This window comes from Styela clava, chromosome 9 (genome assembly GCF_964204865.1).
Source record: "Styela clava chromosome 9, kaStyClav1.hap1.2, whole genome shotgun sequence".
NCBI classification, from domain to species: Eukaryota; Metazoa; Chordata; class Ascidiacea; order Stolidobranchia; family Styelidae; genus Styela; species Styela clava.
In genome coordinates this window covers 13,002,090-13,024,336 of record NC_135258.1, presented here as the reverse complement: position 1 = coordinate 13,024,336, position 22,247 = coordinate 13,002,090, and the positions used below count along the sequence as shown (strand labels likewise).

Here is a 22,247-nt window from a genome sequence, read left to right as displayed (position 1 = left end):
TGTATTTAATTATTTTTTATCGGGTAGGAGAGGTCGATAGATGTTTAAAGAGCATAGGAATAATTCAAATTATATTTTGATAATTATTAACTAATGCATATCGGTTTGATAAAAAGAAGTATTAGTAGACTTCAATCCGGGAAAGTTTTGACACAAATTAAAATTTTTTAATTCGAAAATTAGCAAGACGCAAAGTTATTTCGCGACCTTACAAATTCTAAAAAAAATATCCCACTTCTGATAGGCGTCATTCTTTCTTGGGCTCATTTTTCATGAAATAAATCCTTATTATTCTAATTATATGATTTTGAAATCACTGTTGAGTATTTTTAATGAACTTTCGGTCGGTTCAAACACTATTTCAATAACAAACAACACACGCATAATTACCATGTTCACTTTTGTTTAAATTGTTATTATTTTCATCTGCGATAAGCCTCTCATCATCAAAAATATTTCGTGGAATATCTCATTATCATAAGCTTCTTAATATGTAATATTATAATACGGTAATGTTAAGCGTTATTTTGGATTAAGATGAAAAAACGATTCCGAATTTTCGGTTAATAAACGATGCTAATTTGAACAAGGACTTAAAAGATTATTACGTGATGTCTATGGTTTTATTTCGGTGATGACAATGGATTGACACTATTTAATTTGGGTCTTGATAGATTTCCAAACGTAATGAACTTTTGTTCCGATGTGGTTTTCGAAACTATTTTGTTTTTGAGGTTGTGCCATATACGAAACACATATTGATCGTACGTTCCGTAACGTGGTTCATCACATTAAAAAAAAAATTATAGTCCGATCCTCATTTATTTTTCATTTTTTTTTTTTGAAAATGGCTTCGAAAATAAAAAAATGTTGTCTGTGCAATTCAGAGTGAAAATGTTTATCCGACGGTTGTTTACGAGCAAGAAATGAAAGGAAAATCCAATTGATATTCTTGATCTGCGCATCTTCCTTTTTGGCGTTATCTTACACGCATTGACTATTTATCTATTTCTACTAACTTTAATTAGTTCTGGATCCATTCCCATCTCTTCCAAAATTCAAACTATGCCAATTATCTCCAAACAGTAGATAGTTTGTCACAATGGCGTCTTGTTCAATGAGAACAACCAACGGAAATAGTTACATTTTTAAAATTCAACAACGTTTAACAGACAGCTCAAGTTGTCTGAAGGCAACCTGTATTCAGCAACTCGTTTACGCTAAAACGGAAACAAGAGAACCCTGACGTGATCGTATTTTCAAACCAATTGGCGTTAAAACTAGCAATTTACGTTACAGAACAAATTTGAAAACCAATATACACAGTTTAAACCTTCTTTTATCTTTTTCTGCTGAGCGTTTGAGGTCGAGGAAACGGATAAATATTTTATGCGTAATTTCTAGGGGAAAGTATTAATTCACAAAATTACCTTAAACGAAATGGGAACTCACGATAAACGAGCAAATTGCTTGAAACTTGTGATCTTATAGAAATGATAACATTCTACGAGAAGAAATTTGAATTGGATCCTATTTCAAACATCTACATAGAAAATGTCAATATTTGGAAATTCTCTACATTTCCGCTTCAAAATTACAGTCTAAGAAGTTTATATTAGTCGACATAGAAAACGTAAATCAAAAAAACTACTAAGCAAGGTAATATTGACATAAAAATTATTCTAAGAATTGAAGTTCGTTCATAAATATCTAAACATAACAATAATAACTGATTAAGCTCTTCAGTCAATTTCAACCCGTTTTGAATTTTTTTCTCGATTTAAAAAAAAAATTAGTAATTTGAACTATATTCACGATGCAGTTATAGTTATATTTATTTCATTAATAAATCAATAATATTCAATAATAAATTTTTGCCGATTTTGTTTACATCACCTTCAATTTTTCAATCGAGACCTAATTCTAATTTAATAAGCTGATACTGGAAATGTTAACAACACTTTATAATCTTATCAAGTTGTGTTTTTGAATTACTCAGAATACATTCTTATTTAGAAATAATATACCCGACATTTATGAGTAATTTGGAACATTTGTAGGATATCTCGTTACACTACTTAAAACACATTAATGTATTGCATATTATAAAATGTCAAGGCCAAGTGTAATGTGGTGTAGCAAAAACGAACACTTTTAACATGGGAATCAAATAATAAAAAAAGTTCATGCTTATTTAACGGTAAATTATTTTATGTTCCCGTTACTTACGCATGTTAATCCTCAAGTAGAGTGAGACCGCAGATTATATACGCTGGTCAATGGCAATCGATATCTATATAAAGGTATGTTATTGCAAAACGCCTGTTCTCGTCTTACTTGAAGTATTTAGCTAAGTGTAGTTGTAATAAACCAAATATAAATTATTTTCCAATTTATTGTGGATTGTCGCAAGATCACATATTAATATTCTAATCTTATTTACGGAATGTCTACCGTTATTTTATAATAGCCTGATTTTGGTAGAAGGTGGCAACATTTGTACTATATCGCCCCCTTCCGGAAACAAAGCGAATACACAAATTTTAAGTAAAATATTAGAGTCATCTTGTTGGCGAATATTCCAAATACTTCTTTTTAGCCCGAAAGACTTTTATTTAGAACATAGTGACAATTTTATATTCTGTATTTAGTACTTTATTACAAAAAAATGAATAATAGCAAAAATGAAAGCTATTGAAAATATCGAAAAGCAATGCAAAGCAAAAACATTTTATAGCAAAACTTCATTTATGATTGAATGATATAAATCAAAAGAATAACAACAAAGCGATATTTGATAATAGTTTTATGCGAAGGCATTGATTGTCACAAGAGCGCTAAAAAATCATATCGGAACAGTGGCAAACAAATAAGAAAAAGCAAAATAAAAATTGAAAAGAAAAAATGACAAAGTTTCAACAAAAAACAAAAATTCTAGATAAAACACTTTCTTGTGGACAATTCATCAAGTGACATAATTGCTTATTATCAGGAACTAAAGTAAGGAGGATAAATTTTTGATGATAAACACTTAAGCGGTTCGAAATATAATTTCAAATATAATTTTGCTTCTTAAAATAGCATAGAAATTTATTTTGAGTGAAGTTTTTTTATCAAACCAGGCGCAAGAACCGGTATATATATAGACATAAGAAGGTAAAGGTACAATGATAACTAATAGCAAGACAAAAATATGCAAACAATATTAGTTCAAGCGAATATCAGTTAAAATAAAACGTGGAGTTTCTCAAGCAATTGGGATGATTTATGATAAAATGAAATTATAGTATTTTCTCTTTTCTAAATATGCAAACGCTATAGCTCCATCAGTTTTATTACAAGTTTATGTTCATTGCTCGTTTCGTTCTTGTTTAATATACATGATATGATTTCCATTCATTGCGGTTTCATGTAGCCTTTGCTGTTGGCGCATTCTTACATATTCTTCCTCTTCTTTATCAATGGCGGCTTCATCCTCTTCATTCAGTTCAATTTCGTCCGGTTCTTCTACATCGTCTTGTTCTGATTTTGATGTTCTTCCGGCTGCTTTATCTTCAATCTTTTGTCTTTTAAACTTTGTACGACGGTTTTGAAACCAAACTTTAACCTGGTAAATGAATATATATATAAATAGGTTTTATAAAACACATACATTGTAAATAAAATGCTAATCAAATCCGTCCTTTCAAGTCAACATTATGCATAATCCTTGTAAATTTAGTTGTCTAAAATGTAATATTTTCAAACCTGTGTTTCAGATAGTTTCAATGATCTTGCCAGTTGTTTTCTTTCTGATCCAACAACATAATGATTCCTCTCAAACTCTCGTTCAAGTTGTAGAAGTTGTCCTGGGGTAAAGGCAGTACGTATTCTTTTAGGTTTTCGTTGAAATGGATTTGCCATCATAAAATCGAGTCTATTCCGCAGAAAAACATCTGAAAATAAAGCATATAAATAAAATTCATGTCTCTACTTATGAAAGTTTAAGAATATTATTGTAAGAGAATTGTTTATTCTATAAAATGACCTTGACCTTTTGAATCGTAGCTGCGTTATAATTAATTAGTTGTTATCTTTTTAACACGATTTGACACACATTATTCGCCGTTAATTGTTTGTAATTTAAAAGATCAAAAACGTTTTGCTGCTTAAAGGCGGAACGTAGCAATTATTTCAAAACGTATCACATTTTATTAACATACTGCTCGAGTCATTTTCTCATGCAAGCTTATGCGGTAAAAAGAGTGAATTTTGACATTTTCAGAGAATCTTGCATAACAAATTAACAGTTAACCGTTTCCGCTTTCAGTTTGCAATTACAGTTTTTTAATAAAAATTACAAATTTTTACCACGGGAATAGCTTTTGTCTGAGAAGGTAATTGGACACGATTACTCTAATTAATTTAAGGATCAAAAAGTTTTTAATTAACGTTCTAATTTTAAACTTGTTGATAAGCCACTGAAACTTCACAAAGAATGTTGATTAAAAGGTTAATAATCGGTTGTGAAAGGTATGTTGCGAAAATATTCTTCCTATGGGAAGTAGGTCTTAAGTAGTGTAAGTCTAGCAAAAACAAACGTTCATTTTTGATACGTTTCGAAATTCCAAAAAATAAGAAATACCTGTGTATTGCAGGGGATGAAGAGGTGCTCCAACAACAGGGGCTTGTTTCAGTAACCACGGTGCTTGATGGTTCGGAATAAAGCGTTGCTGTCCTACTGCCGATATAGGAGGCATATGGGGAACGCACGTTGTCGGAATTGTTGGTGCCATATATGGGTTGGGTCCCACACGTCCTAATCCGTTGGCCGCTGCGGCCGCAGCAGCCGCTTGAAAAACTATGCGATCCATCATAGCCGCTGCAGCAGGATCATTGCTATACGGCGTTACTTGGTATGGGAAACCAAATGCTGGTCTTGTACTGTTGTGAGATGGATGGCATGGGTACATAATAGGAGCAGATAATGCTTTTCGTTCTTGCACTGGTGGGGAGACTGAGATTGCTGACGGATATTCAGTAGAAGCAGATCGATCCGGATGATTTTCTTCACTTTTAGCACAAACTTGAATGGGCGATTTTGTTGAAAATTGATATGAACTGGGTGAAATGGAACGCGCCTGAGGAGTGAATGCACTCACATCGTGTGAGATGTTCCTCAAGCTTTCTTGTACCTGTTTATCATGTTTGTATAAAACTGAATAGCGATTTTGTGATATTGGCGAAATTGATCTCGTTTCACTTCTTGCTCGAATTCGCTCATTCTGACTTTCTGCTTGCTTCATTTCAACATCGGTATCTGAAAAACCTTTAGGCGTTGGACGTTGTGGTTCGCGACCGTCAACAAGTCGATTTTCATCGATGTCTCGAGAACTTGTAACAATTTTAGCATACGGCTGATATCTGACATTCGATTTATCATTTGAACTGAAACGTCTGTTGGTCAGAGCCATCTTAGTTTGAGATTTTTGTATTTTATCTCTGCCTACCAAATAGGCGATGCTGAATCCAATCTTCTTATTATTCATTGTTGAAGGTGCCATATTCAATGTGTCGAGATGAGTGGGGTCCAAAACCATGATAGCTTAGCACATATGTTTTAGATATTTTATAATACAATTATTAAATGTATTTATTATCTGTTGAAAAATGAAATTAAAATTGTAAAAAATATAAGATTCACTTAATAAAACTGCTTATTAGAATTTTCATTCTTTGCAAACATTTCAAAAATGAATACAAGCCGATATGATCAACACATTTATTATCAAAACAATAAGTCAGATTTTATATTATTTGCTCAGCCCTTATGCTAACTCAATATAAATTTAAGTCCAATCTTTCTTGGCTTAGTCGTGAAACATTATGTTTCATAGTTTTGATTTACTTAATAACAAATCAAAAATGTAATAATCAACTAGAAGTTTTAAACGCTATTTACCTAATAAACTATAAAGCGCGCAGTTATTAGGGATATTTACAAAACGCGACGAAATCATTGAAAATATACCTAGTTCAATTGCAAAAATCGCTTTCAATAATTGATTCATTCACCTTGACACCGTTTCTCTAATTATTACGCTTTGACTTCGTTGTGACGAGCACGTGTATTTAATGCCATCAGGTGAAACGTTTACGTGCCTTTTTTTCTTCATCTTCGTTTAATCTCTCAAATCGGAGCTAGAATGTGATTATTATTTCATTACGTTCCTTCGTCTTTGTTTTCTCGGTGTCTAACTCAACCAATTCCTCGAAAAGTTGCTTCGTGTGACTTAATTGCACCTTACACGTGTTTATGCCTTATGAAAATACTAGTAGTGAAAGCGAACACTGATTTACTGATTGCCTAGTAATTGGTCTTCAATCGTATTTACAGTTTTGTCTTGTTTTCTGCCAAATTCGATTTCGGAACCACGCCTTTAAATTTATGCGTGGGAATTAGTTTCAATGCAGCCAGAAAATGGTCAAATAACAAATATTACTACCGAACTATTGATATCTCCCCACTTGATTCTTACTACTTTCTAACCCATTGTGTGAGCTTTAAATTAAAAATATTTGTTTTAGCGGTACTGTGATTCATAGCACACTCCACTACGATGCAAATTTTAATTGTTTGTTATGCAATGAAAATTATCGATGAAGAAAAAATCATTACTTTGGTCACTTATCTAAAAATATTACTTGACTTATGATGGTTCTTCAAGTTGAATAATAAAATTTAAGAATTTTTCTCATTCATTTACCAGCTTAGATTTACCTGCCAACCCAACTTCAAAATGTTATTTTTACATTATTATAACTAAGTCAACACATTCTCATATCGACTCCATAAATTTCAACGACTGGTGAATGGGTATTAGAATCGTGTTAATAAATAGTCGGACAATTATCAAATTGTTCAGAAAATATTTTTACAGCATATTACTCCCTAAAATTGCCTAATAACACAAAATGTGTACAATTTATAGAAAACGTATCAAAGACAGTGATTGAGTGAAGTGTTGTAATCTTTTTAGTGTAGTTTTTTATTATATTGTCACAATTAAGGGATAATTTGAGAACAGTTTTCAGGTAATCTTTACCTCGTTCATCCTACACGCGCTCCGGTGACCCGACGATAAAATTAAAAGTCAATTAACAACTTGAAACAATCAAATTTACACCTGTGTTCTGCAGTTTAACGGTCATTAAATTGTCATTTATAGCGAGTAGGAAATGTGTATGAGCGGTAATAAAACCATTTTCCATTATTCGCTTGTTTTACCGTTCATCATTTTCTCTTTTGTGTTCGTTGTAAATTATTTCAACAGATGTCACGGTGTAGAACATGATAAACAATTAGTTCGTCGGAACATAAAAGCAAAACCACCCAATAATCAAAGGTTGATATCTGGGTGAGGAATTGCACACTATTTTAAATACTTTTAGTAATACTTAATCAGACTCAATTTCCAATGTTTGTGACATTCTTAATATGTATTTTACGTAAAATAAACCAGAAACATTACTTTCTTCATAAGCCTAGCACTTCAGAAGACAAACGTATTTGATTTTTAATCTATACTTAGTGTTCCTATAAGTGCGTTCCAAAATCAGATCATGCACACATCCATTTTTGGTTGGATTCATTCAAAATATATATAGATTGAGCAATGATATGAAATATGGTCAGATGTATGCAAACTTGAATATCGTGTTGAATGTAGTGAGTTCTTTTTTTAAGGTACCTTTTTCAGCATTGCAACATATAATAGTAGTGATGGGCAAAACAAACGACGTCATCATTTTGAGGTGATTACTTTATTATTACCGTGATAAGTTGTCTGATGAGTCACTCTCATGTGAAACTTAATTATTTAATGACTTTTTATGGCACGAAATGATATTATATTTCACTTTCTTTTTGTCTCTAATCCACTAAACAACAATTTCTGGACACGATTATTTATTGAAAAGTCGTGAGTCAATTCAATACTAACATATGTTTTAGCTCCAAACTATATTTGAAACGCTTTTCTCAAAAGTACAGTTCTCCAGATCCATAGGTGCCAACCAGAGATATGGTCACGTTTGGATAATCAACATACAACCAGTTCAAGTTTCGATTTGGAATTTGTTAGTCAGAAATTTTACAAGAATGTACTTCTTTTACCACACTGCATCAGAGAAAGTAAACGTCATAAACATGAAACGTCATATTTAATAGTCGCGATTGCTGAAACTCTTGAACGTAGTAGGCCTACACTGAGATAAGCTATGTTGTCATGTGAAGTTTATGCAACATGCTCACGACTTCGCTTTGCATTTTATTGTGCAAACTACTCTAAACAGGGGATTTCCGATCAGTATAAGTAGTAGCTTCCGCTTAATTTTATTCTGTGCGTGAAGATATGTGATGAAAATCTATAAAAATTTAAAGTCTTAAAGAGTTGAAATGAATTCAAATTTAACATTGTGCATTTCATAGGATTTTATAATGCTTTGCGTTTCAGAATTATACGTGAAATAAAACATTTTGTCTGTAAAAATACATCACACTTTTTCTGAAAAAAAAAAATAATTAAAATATTTTTTTTGTACTGGTTGCGACAATTTTATGGTAGTTTTTCTTCTTCTATTCCCGAGCAGATAAAAATTACCAATATTATTAAAAAGTTTCAAAGGACAAATGTGGAAATCTAAACACGACTAAACATGGGTATGAGATTTTGTAAAGTTCGTAAATTGCCCAGATGTGATGCGCGCTAGTAAATTATAAATTAATATTCATTCAAATTATTATATAACTGAATTTTAACGAATCACACTTATCATCACAAAAGATTGCCTGCGTTTAGAGCAAATAAACATTTTATTTCAACTGTAAACAAGCTAGAATTCGTGAAAAAGTAATGTTTCGTTGTCACAACTGTGTTGAAAAAGTACATAAGTGGTTGCGCAAAAATAAATTGTCGTTCTAAATTCACTGATTTATATGAAGTATAATCGCATATTCACAGTTTCCCGGTATCACTTGAACAAATCCAACAACATCTCCTAAATAAAATGAATAAATATTTAAATGATATGTAAATTAGATTAGGATTCCAAACCCTTTATATCAACGGATTTCTAATGTGATCCCAGATTATCTGGATTAGGTAATGTAAATATTCTTATATTATTGTTTGATAAATTTTGTACTTGAAATCAGCATACATATTCCCTGAGTGTCTCACTTATTAAATTTAAAAGTGTATTGGTATATCATCTAATGAAAAATTTTCATAAATATATACTTTTGGTCTGAAATATTCTAACCAAAGTCAAATGATCACAACAGATGAGCTTCCCAGTTCACTTATTGCCATGGTCTATTATCACCAACTATTTTTCGTTTTTGATACTTTCACCGCTTCATTCATTGTAAATTGCTCAAGTGCCATGATCACATATCACCCCTTAGTGCGTATTATAACTTTTTTAAAGGGTCGCAATACACATATGGTGGAGATGAGAGAACTCATAAGAAAATGATAAAATAAATGTTCAAATTAATTTGTAATATTATGCTAGTTTTTATTTCTTAGTCACGAATGATTATGATTATTGTATTAGATATAAGCCAATGTTTTATAAGTAATTTCCAAGTACAAATATTATAGGAAATCTAATTAAAATGTGATTAAATCAATATTGTTTTGATTAAATTTTTGTCTGTTATATATATATATATATATATAGAACTACCTGGGAACAACTGCACACACTTAAAGATTTGAAAAGAGTGTAGTTCTAAATCAATTGATCTGAAATATTATCTGTAGATTGTTTCCCCGATATCAATTATGGAATTAATTCATTCTATAATTGATAATAAAGGAGACGAAGACTACAAAATATTTATTTAACGCCTATATTGTTCTTGATCCGAAATGCATACAAACCTAACTGCATATAACAACAAGTAGTTTTCAATTAAATAAGAACCTATATATGTTTAATCCCCATACTTTTTAAGAATCATTGGCGCCAAATTCATTTGACTCTATGACATCTAATGCACACTAATACTAAAATAGTAATCGAATTCAACAAAAATAAAAAATAAATTACCCGAATGATGTTGGAATTTATTATGACCTTTTCCAAATAAATGGCGACATAATGAACGTAATTAGAGTCTAATACAATTAATATTTAGGACATTCAAGTATTAAAGAGTATCTTTATCATAATTTGCTACGTAATCGTATATTTAATACACCTAATGCTGCATGAAATGCATGGTTTTGCTTTTGGTAACTAGAAATTAGATGTGAATTTATTTTACAGTTCTTCATAATTGTGTACGTGTATTTAATTGAATAGATAAATATCTTGTTAGTCGCTAATTGATATGAGATTGACAAGTTAACAACCACTTTCTCGCGCAATAAAAGTTGGATTAGATTAATGAGAAATAATTTATTTTCAGTTTATAAAAGAAATGGCCGCATCGTAGATTCAAAATGGTTCTGACATATGAAGTTGATCTATCAAATTTCAAAAAGATGCGCAAATTTCGGTCAAATAACTACATAATGAAAATTTTGCCCGTATTGTTGCCATAATGATTATATCAGGTACAAAAACTATTTTGTTTAACCAGTTTCATCAATGAATATTATTTTTTAATAAAATTGAATTTATATCACAGTTTTAAACATGATAATGATGCATCTACATATTAGAATATGCGTCACATAACGCGCGACTGAGTATGTTATAGTTATGCTTGAGGCATGTTAACGACATCGTCAAACATTCAATATATATACTGAAATCGGCGACGATTCTCACAAGATGTCTTTAGCATAATGCAAAAAATTCTCAATAACATTCAAAAAGAATGGAGAATATTTATTAATGATAATGCATCATCTATGGAAACTATATTGACAGTCACATCTGTCAGTAAGCATCGTTTTGTTATTATGTTGTTGTTTCTTGTTAGCCATCATTCTTTTCTTCCGTTTCTTCTTTCACATTAACTACTGAACCAATTGTTTTGACATTTTCAGTGGTTAAAGATTGTGTCTGTCGCTAGTAGGCTATACCTTTAATTAATTTAAAATATTTTATTTTTGTTTCGTTTTTTGTGTGTGATGACCTCATCAAAAATTGAGCACCTTGTGGCGGTTCCGTGTTCGCTATCTGGTGGTCAGGCGCAGTCGTGAAGGCTGTGGACTGTGGTAACGGTAGTCGACTCCGACGTCAGATTGCATGCCCGCACTACTTCGTTTTGGCCCTCGCGTTCATGTATTTGCGCATTGCTCTCTTGTTTATTCATTTAAAGATGTGTTTTATAATTGAATATTTTTTAAATCTTACCTGTATCACTCGCAATCTCCTGGATAATTGTAAGTAAGACGGGAGTTCATTAGAATGCCGTCTAATTGGTGTAGCATTCTGGGTACTTCCAAAGTTATAATTTTATTTTAATTTTCCCCATTTTAGTTCTATTACGAGTTTGGGCACTAGCCAAGTGACTCCCGTAGTATTTGTACAAGAAATTATGGCCTAATCCTAACCTGATACACCTACTACGTTCCGGTGTCCGCCATCTTGATTCACAGACTTCGGGATTACCGCATTCTGCACTTTACCCATGGTTTTCACTAATGAAGAGAAGCAGTGTCACAAAATGCATAAGTGCATTCTTTTTTTACAGACATAGGTCATAAAATGTACCATTTTTTTGGTCGTCTGCTTATTCGTGTTTATCGTCAGGAGTTTGGTCTAATCTCAATTTGAATTAATGAACTAATGTTGTGTGTGTTTTGTAACATATTCTGGTTATTTCTAATGTATATATATATTTAGGCCTACTGCTTTTAATCAAAACATTTGCATTCGTCGTGGACAATGCAACTATGCGCAAAATAGCATGGTGACGAAATGTCACAATATTTGGCAAAAGCCAATTGCCCCAGGCCAATTTTGATATTTTACTTGCTTCTGATATGTAAGCGCTATGAACATTTCTCATATAAAATTATCCGCAAAACAATAAACATTAACTAATAATGCGTTAGAGTCAATTTCTCGATAGCACTTCAGTTTTCTCCCAACAAATTAGCATTATTATGTACTAGATAAACGTTCGCGAAGGATCTAGAAATTTGATTACTTTCCACGTATGCGAGAACACCAATCGTAATATACACGATTGAAAAAAATACGGAAGGCGAACTATTTATTTTTCTGGAATCATATCTGGGTCTAACGATAAGTAAACAGTATTTTGTTGATAAGGGCACTGAGATGTGTTTGCTGTTGTTGCTAGTTCATCGCACAAAATACCGCCCCCGCTTTCTCCCAACCGGAAGTCTGGTTTCTGAGTTATATAATGCTATCAGAACTATTTTTATCACAATGATTTACCGTAAAGCATGTTGTTTCAAACAGCATCGCCACGTTCATCTCCATCGTTTTTAAAACGTGATGCGAAGTTATCTTGCTTCGTAAATTTCTTGTATTGAGTGCGAAATCAGCGACCACAACAATAAACACAACTGAAAGATGATGTTTCATAAATACATCAAATCCTTGAATCCGCGTGGGATGTGAAAGATAATAATTATTTTGCATATCTGACTATCGTGACCTTTTGTGAATTATTTAGAATTGATAAAAAGCGCGGAATGGTTTCCTAGTTGGACGAACTAGTTTAGCTGCAGCCAGTGCCTAAATTTCATTGTCTCCCAACAGAATATATCCGAATCATGAGCGCATTGAATCTTAAATTCCCAAATATTTGACTTATATTGGTAAAAAAAAATTTAACAACATGCACATATTCGTACTAGGCAAGATACTCGAAGTCACAACAAACCAAATTTATGCAATGAAAGGTTGTCCTCTTAGCCTTTATATTTCCGAATAGCTCTGGGGTACTGCATCTCTTTTCAACATCGGGTGGTGCATGGTGTTTCCTGTACAGACTCTCTTATCCTATCTCATCTATCTGAAGCTTTTTATATTAAGGTTTCTTTAACACGAAATGTATGAATCGTTATTGTTAATCTGGACGATTTTTTATTGATGAAATATCGCCATTTCTCTCCAACTGATGGACATTCTTTTCGGAAGGAGCGCATTCGAAAACGCGGTAATTTCATCCTAAAGTAGGAGGATGTTGACACAGTTATTTGACTTTCTTATTTTGAGTATTGCTCTCTTGTTTCAGTTTCGGATGTATTTCCATTGTTATACTTTTATCACTATCGCCATGGCTCACTTTTTGTTTCTGTAATTTTCATAACAAAACTTCACACAGGCATATTTATCATCGTATTTCATTTAGCCTGTAAATTTAAAATCATTAAATAGTAATAGGAATTGTGGACGTCCAAGACGAGTGGTTTTGGGGTTCCAGCCAAACTAGTTACATCTATAGTTGTTACATCTAAACCAGTTAGTTACGTCTAAATATCGAGGATTTATACTTTTGGACCAGTTCTTGCCGTGAAACTCTATGTGATATTTTCACAGTTCAGATGGATAGCGTCTAGCGTTATAGCCTACAGCTTTTCTCGAAAAGTTTGACTTTAATTAAAAAGAATACCACAGTCACTTTTGCCTCCCATTACTTCAGGCACTCTAAGACAAAAATGATCAATCTCAGAACGAGAGCACATCAATTCTTGCGAACGAAACCCTAATATATTTTTGAAGCCCACCGATAAAAAGCTGGACAAGATTAGGGTTGCCATGCGCCAGATTCTCCCTGGACATGTCTGGGATTTTAGTGACCATATCAGTCAGGGAGAAATGTTGAAAAGTTCTTAAACGGCGGTATTGTTCAACATTTTATATAATTAGTTAAATACCCAAACCTTAGTTTTTGAAATTTTGGAAATCTAACGGCAATATTTACGGTGAGATTTGTTTAGGGTCAAAGATTAAACTTCGTAAAAAATTGCCAATTGTAAATTTACTGATGAGATGAAGGCATCAGCAAAATTCTTAGTTTGCTAACCAGGAAATTGTCTCCGTTTTAAACAACGGTGTCGCTGATCTCACTTCTGATAAACATTACAATGAAGGAGCTTCCTCATCAACTTGAGCGACAAATTATTTTGTACAGATGAGACAATGAAGAAAATTTCAACGCTTAAATAGGCTACAACTTTAAAGATTTGCCTTGTAGAGAATTCGTTGTGGTTTTCCAACACAAATTTGTTAAAGAGCCTTTAATCTTCGTAACAAAATACGTATAGTAAGAGAAAGTATTGTCTTATACTTCGAATTACGAGACTATATTTGCCTTGAAGTCTGTCGTGTATTAATTCTGTTCTGTAGGCTTATATGTTTTTATTAATGTTGTTGTTTTCAGTAACAACTCGCATTTGGTTTAGTATAATAAATCAATTTTGTTGTTTCGTTTGTTTGTTCCTTATTTACCCGACTCTCAAGGTTAGGTGTCAGCAACAATGTGCTTGGATCCATTTGGCATATATACCGTAATAAAAGTGTTTTACTACAAAAATTGATAGACATGACTGACTGACATAAATTTGGCCATACAGCGATTCAGTTCACGAAGATATATTTTTGAAAGCTATTAAAATAGAATTGTTACCTGCTGTTTACTAGACTTCTCAAATTCAGATAAAGCCATGTATTAATAATATTGGCGTCTTCGCGGGACATCAAGTGCTGATGCCAACCTTAAGATGGCGTGAAAGAGCTTTATTCTTTGTTAAAAAAATATATAAATATTTTCATTTTCTAGACTTATGCGTTTTATAATATTGAACACGTATGCCTCCACTGTACGCCGGGTTTTCTGTTATTCGTGCTAAGATATATTGAATTCTAACACAAACAAACATAAAATGCATTCTGACCAAACGAAAAAAGTATTGCTCGTTTATTTTATTTTTGCTAGTTTTCATGTAGGGACGAAATGCTGGACCAATATTCAGCCACCGTTTTGTCAACGTATACAAAGCAAAATATTAATGTCTGAAATTTTGAAATTTAATAAGAAGTTTTCTGTGCGAAAATGGATAAGGAAAAATTGAGGAACTTATGAAATAAAGAACTTTGCAGGTGCAGGCTGATGTTTAGGCACTTTGCGACGTTACTATAATATATACCTTTCGGTGTCTCTTGACAATAAAGCATCTAAAAATAAATTATTGTATTGCCCAAATAATATTTTTGAAAATTACATATTTCTCTATATATAATTCTTTAAATGCTGAAATTTGGATATAAAAACTTTATATCCAATTTTATTACCCAAATGAAGAGGATCCTGGGGTATATGAGAACGTTGTTGGCACGCTTGCAGAAACAGCACCCTAATTCTTATTTCAAGTTAATATTTTATTTCGATTCAGCTTTCCAAGAGTTGCCCTTGTGTTGAGTTCATAAAATTTGCGTCATATTACAAAAGATGATATATATCATAAGGTAAAATCATGAATTATAAAAAATTGTACAAACCCTGACATATAAACACTGCTCACGGTGAAAAGCGGTCTGAATAAATTGGAAAAGCCTTAAAAATCTATATAAAGGAATGAAACATGTAATGGAGGGAAGCAGTGAAACTGTAATAAAATTTAAAACACTCAAGTTTTGCGATGAGCTTTTTACAATTTGCAGACAAATAATTTTTAGATGGTAACAATAAAAAATTATCTATTCAGAATACCAAAATCAGAGGATTATGTGAAACAACATTTTGTGCAAATTAAATTAATAAGAGGTCTAAACTTGGTAACATAGTCTGTTCCAAGCAATAAGTGAATATGGAATATTTTCTGGTTTTAGCCATGAATAGCCATCATTTTTGTTTAGTAGCGATAAAATATAAACTATTCGGTTCCTGTACTAGATAACGTAGTTTGGACTCTGAGACCATACGGAAATCGGCCTTTAACCGAAGACATTTAAACCTAAAGGATAACATCGCCTTTGTATTCCATTGAGACCAAAAATAATACAAAACCAAGCATATTTCATTCAATAAACAGAAACATATTTGTGATCGACTCTCATTCATCCAAGAAGGAAATGGGTTAATAAATCATGTTAATCTAATTTGCGATCGGTCACATTCACGATTATATTTATTTTTGAGAAAGTATACAAAAACCATTTAATGGAGTATGACATGTTCTCATTTATTTAAATCCCCTTATTTCGATGTAAGAATTTATCTCTTGTGTACGATTGACCATTGTGGCAACATGGGAATACTCGAAAAATCCATCGCAATGCCACGCTTTTTATTTCTTAAATGTTAAGTGTAATCTGTAATATGGCAATTATCGTCGATGCTCTTTGAAGGAAAGAACATCATCTCCCGCAGTTTTAATTTTGGTGGTCAAATAGAAAAAAAAATCACAAGAAATGGGGCATTTGGGCGGATCGATGGTGGCTCATCAATTTTTCATGCAATGTGCATTGGAGGCCGTGACGACAGCGCTAAACGGCAGAAATTGCAATTTTATTTTCGCCTAAATCCCGAACGAATTAAGTGAATGTGACGACAAGCGATACTTTGATATTGGCAAATGGGGTCGATGAACCATGATGGGCGGTAAAAGCAGCAACAGGCTGAAAGGTCGTCAGCTTAGCCTCATACATAATGTAAATTCACGTAATTACTTCAGTGATTTTAAGTAAAGGACATTCGAAATAGCTTTTTAACACCCACCTAATCCTGTGAAAATAATAAAAATTTGAATCGAATGAGAAAACTATGAAATCCTTGTAAGATTACTAATAAAAAATAAAATAGTTCTTAGTGTAAATAGCAATTTTTCAAATTTAAAACAGTTCATACCATCATAAACTGATTAATTAGAAATTGATTTGACACCGGCCATGGTGTCATTTTGTGGCCATGTATAATGCTACAATAGGCAGCGGTTTGAATTTTGAAAATTGTTTTGAAACGCTTGCTAAACAAAATTACCCTGTTTAAACGATTGTACAAAAGTAAAAAATTAGCCTGATTAAAATCGACCTTTAAGTATCATAGACCATCGAGATTCAGAACAAGTGTTTGGTGCATGTGAAGACTATTAATATCCAAATTTGTTAATTATAAAGAATTTTCTTTGAAGAGCATAATTTTTTTTTCATCGATAAATTGACAAACTTATCTATTAGTTTACTACGACATTTTGCAAAATGTTTTATTCTCGTGTTCACAAATTTTTAAACAACTAAGTTCGATGATTGTATTTAATATATAAAACTGAAAAGTATTATTTAAAATTAGCAATGTTGGAAAATTTGAAATGATCTAATTTCATTACACACATGAAAAGCAATATCTAACTCAAGATCATTACGAATAAGGGAGTCTTCTCTGCAACTGCAACTGAGTTTGGAGGTTTGACGTTGGGTATGAAATAAACCTACCAGATCTTGAACTTTGGTTCTTACCTACGACAAAATAAAGATCAATAACGAGATGATGACTAACCACAGTACCATGTGGAGGAAAAGTTTTCAAACAGCAACCCAATATTACATCTTATTTTCAGGTGATAAAGAATTCGTGTTTTTCCTATGTATATTGTTATAAATAATTTTAATATCCATACTGTTTTTGATATATGCTTTCGTCTTTTAAAGCGGATTGAAGCAGAGTTTTATGAGTTATTATCAATTCTTTACCGTAAATTACCATTCATCGTTAAAGGGTTAACACAGCTAAACTCGACGCAAACAAGCCAGCAAGCAAGTAAATTTTGCGAGTGCATACTCATTATCGCTAATCGACCAATACACGGGGCGACTTTTTGATCACTTTATTTCAGTCATACCATTTTCTTTGCCCCTGCCTCATCGAACATTGATTTTACGCCATCGCGAACGTGCCCATGGGATCCGACAGATAGTACACTGCCAAGAGTGGATATTAATTCTTCGTTGCCTTTACTTTAAACAGCCGCGAGTCGGATTTCATTAACTCAAGAGAATAATTAAACTTTGGAAAGTGTTTCAAGAATGGTCGGAAGACTTTGTTTGGATAGAAACAATACATTGAATATTTTCAGAGAATTTTCCAACAAGAGAATATTTCGTAGAAATGAAATGACATTTTTATATTAAAAACAAAATTTGGATTTAAATAAAATTACAAAAAATCACATAAAACATATAGTATTTAACACCTGATTAAAGTTTCCTTAGCCCAAACGTGCATGAAACTTGATTTCGAAATTATTTATATCGAGAGTCCATAGTCAGTGAATAGCATACTGATATATAAATAATGTTAGTAAACCTATTTCTGTTTTACAGTTTAACTCTAAAATTTCTCTATTTTACTGTTTTTTTTAAAGTCATCGTTTAGATGATATACTATTGTCGCATGGGAAAACACCAATTAGCTTAAATGAGTTTGCAGGATAGATTTAATGGCTTAGTGATGTAAGATGAAACAATGTGAAGACAAGACTTGTTATGAAAACACCATAGATTTTCTGCCAAACAGGAACATGATTCCAAGATTAAACATTTTCTTCATTTGCGTTAAGCCGTGACACGAGGTGATTTATTAAAATTTGCGTTGAAATTTATTCACATATTCACTCATTTTTCGAAAGATCAAAATATTATGCGACCCTGCGATTTCTTTAGAGCAACGAAGATCGCGGAGAGCATTTTACTTGAAGAGTTGAAAGCCGAGCTGGGCGATTCCAAGAAAGCATGAGATGGTCTTTATTTTCAGAATAAAATGTTTTCAGTACTTTATGTTTTGAAAATGGTTAAATTTCACATCAAAATTTTATAAATTTTTTTTTTAAAGAAAAATCTTCTCACAGAATATCACCTTTCAACTTGTTGCCAGATCATAAAATAAGAACCGACGCGGTGTGCAGGTTCATTCACATACAGTTCCATATATTTATTTATTCGGTATAACAAACTTAGATTTCAGAGTTTGAATAACAAATACTGTCACTGCGTGAAAAGGATGTTTTCCGTAACCAAGTCTGCAACACCAGGATGTTTGAATAAGAAAATTTCAAAAAACACTGAAATCACAGAATAAGGTTTTTCGTAAGCATGTTTGTATGTCAAAGGAAAATCATTATGTTATTTTAACATATTTCTTTATTACATATAATTAATTATACATTCCTCTACTTCCTGCTTTTCTAATTGAAAAAGATTGATTCTTTCTCTGTTGAATTCTAACCTTCACGATACCGACGACCTTATCCCATGCTTCAACTTCACTCACTTGATTTGATCATGTTGTTCCTCCCCTACACCGGTTTGCAAATTTGCTGAACTGTTGCTGTTACAGCTTTTTCTCATTGAGCACAGTAAACAAATGCTTGAAATATCAAGAGTTAAACAGGAAATAATCATTACGTCTTGCTTTTAATCAAACAAATCCTCATATTATATGTATCAAGTGTCCTAATAATTAACAACACTAAACATTCTTGATTCTTCATGAAAATCACGTTCAATTCATCAGATGGTTATTACTCGCTGACGATTTTTAGTTTGATTTCATGGAAATTATTTTCACTGGTATTTTCCAACGGACTTCACATTTTATCCATTTCCACAAAGGTGCGTTTTAGTCGCAGAGAGGAGATAAACTAGGCGCGTAGACGGATTTTAGTTCTAATTTTGCTGCATATTCAACTATATATATAGGAGAATGCAACATTCAAATTTTTACGCGGAATCGCTATTGATGGGCATACACATCAACAACAAATTGCTTGGTGTATCTTTCTCACTACATTCTCAACAAACGTCTGACGCGATTTGGTCCGTAATATTGCTAAAGCATTGAGCATTTTAATTCCCATCGAATGTGATTTGAGTCACGTCCTCATGGCCTCGCGCAGGGGTAATGAATAAATTGTTTAGACACTGTCCCCGCAAAACATGGATGTGTGACTCTTAGGCAAAATCTTGTCTGGATAGAATGATAAACATTCCATAAAAATTTATCACGCAATAATAACTCATATATAATATTTTATTAAATTATTAAAAGTATGCGCCAAACTTTATAAGTAATTATAAAATAGCGTTAATTAACTCAAAGATGACTGCTGTAAATGTCTTCCGACTTCGACCTAATGGATGAATCAAATCGTGTTCAATCTCTCCCGTTTCAGATTTGAGATTTTATATAATTTCTCTCGCTTTATTAAGTTGATCTACGTTTTGAATAATTCATTTCACTTCGTCTTTCTACGCCGTTAATCTTACAATAATTCTATGTTATTTAATAATTTTATGGAGGCTTTTTAGAAGATTGCTGAATATTAAAGGAGATTTTAATTTGCTTCGATGAAATTGAAAATTTTATATTCAATATTTTCATCATTATAATAATAATAACTTTACGGTTTATATGTAAGTATTGACGTTGAGCGTTAATGTTTCATGAAAAATTTTAAAATTAAAATGAGAGCAAAGGAAATGTTTTATCCTCGGGTGACATCAAAATTTACATATTTTTCTGCATAATTATTTCCTAATTAATTTTTAGATTTTACGAATGACTCAATTCAACATTATTTCTCAATCCATTACTTTACCCCTCGACGTTTAGAATATCATCGAATGAGTCTTTGCCAGAATATGCAAATCATATGTTACCTTTTCACTTTTTATTTTAATTTTTGTAACTAATTTTCATAACTACATTTATATTTCACACGAAATACGAAAAATAGGTTTTCTATTTGGTTTTAGTTTTCTATACTTTTCTTTTACAACCGAGAATCATAACGATATTAAGCAAAATATAAAGCAGCGCGGTTTTGTATGAACTATTTCATACTTTCACTTCCGGAAAGATTCACGTTAAATGTGAGGAGCCAATAGACGATGTGTACATTGAGTGACCTCTGAACTCACCAGGAAACCAATATCCTGTAACTTTCAAATTAATCGAAACTTTTAAAATGATTATTAAAAATGAATGATGCTTAAGCTTTATACGATAAAGCTTTTTACAAATATATTTTAAACAGGCTATACCATTCGTTTAAATTTCATTATTCAAGAAAAATAAATACGCTTGTAAATATATTTGTCTACGAGGATAAAAACTCAATAATTCACCTGAATTATTAATGGGATTTTGCCCCCTGATTTATGCCTGCTGTTCAAATTACTAATGAGACGATTAGGACGTTTGCCTCTTATGTGAATCTTTATGTTGCTTTTAACGGCAATAAAAATCAATTTTGAACGAATATTGTGAATTGGAGCTGAAATAATTTGTCAAAATGATTATATTTATTTACTTCTCAAGTTAAATAAGCGGGCGGGCATTGCACGCTTTTCGAGGTTTAGCGTGATTGTTCAAAAGCACAAAACTAGTTAGAAGTTTACTTTCTGAACATACAAACTAATCATAACGTTTAGTGATTTAGATGCAGATCATATACAAACTTCTTCACAGGTTTGCTTAATTTTTGGAATTTTTAATAACAACCAGAGTTAAAATGGCGTAAAATAATTTGAATCAACAGAACATTCGATATCGGAATAATGAAATGTCTACCCAAATGAAGACTGCGTAGTGAACCTAGATGAAAATTCAGACATTTGTTTATGAATTTTGTCATAAATGTTTTGATAAGATCGTCGTTAATAATATCTGAAAAATACACAATTTACAGTGTTCACCCTGATTCATTCGTGATTTAGGTTGAAAAAGAAAAGTCATACCATATGATTATAACATGACCATTTGATTTGCCTCGTTATTCTAATATCAACATCGATGAACTTCATCTGTCTTCCAGGCTTGAATATGATCAACAGTTGTTACGGAAGTTTAAACAATTTACGCTAAATCAATTTTTAACATCCTGGTTATTTATATTATATTTTCTAACATCCTGTTATTTTATATAAAACAATTTTGTTACCTAATTTTCTGTCACTAACTTTATATGAATATCATCAAAGATGGTTGGAAAAATGTATAATTTAACGTTGATAAATGAGTAAACGTTGTCCTTTCCAAAGATGTAATTAACATAAGCAGGAAGCAGTATTCGATAATTTAATTACACAAATGTATACGTGAATCTATAATATAATGCAACATTGATTGTTAAAGTAATGGCTAATAGATGAAAATACAATTTTGATTTTATGTCATTAAAATATTTCTTTTTTTATTGTTGTTATTTCTTCTTATAAATATCTAAATTTTCAGACTTTTTCTTCACTTTTCATTCATAACAAATTCACTC

General features: G+C 31.9%; 1 protein-coding gene across 1 annotated transcript; it reads right to left on the bottom strand.

The window, feature by feature from the left end:
- Window positions 1-2,629: 2,629 nt before the first annotated feature.
- LOC120339729 (uncharacterized) lies at window positions 2,630-6,072 on the bottom strand. Its single transcript, XM_039407917.2, has 3 exons — window positions 4,625-6,072; window positions 3,748-3,935; window positions 2,630-3,607 (listed from the first exon to the last, which is right to left on the bottom strand). The coding sequence occupies exons 1-3, from the start codon at window positions 5,577-5,579 to the stop codon at window positions 3,350-3,352; spliced, it is 1,401 nt and encodes a 466-aa protein (XP_039263851.2). The 5' UTR covers window positions 5,580-6,072; the 3' UTR covers window positions 2,630-3,349.
- Window positions 6,073-22,247: the final 16,175 nt, after the last annotated feature.

Excerpts from the sequence above, each read along its gene's own strand:
- LOC120339729 (XM_039407917.2), bottom strand. The coding sequence starts at position 5,579 with ATGGTTTTGGACCCCACTCATCTCGACACATTGAATATGGCACCTTCA. Across the intron at positions 3,936-4,624 it reads TCATCCCCTGCAATACACAG|ATGTTTTTCTGCGGAATAGA; the intron begins GTATTTCTTATT and ends CTTTATTTTCAG. Across the intron at positions 3,608-3,747 it reads TGAAACTATCTGAAACACAG|GTTAAAGTTTGGTTTCAAAA; the intron begins GTTTGAAAATAT and ends TTCATTTACCAG.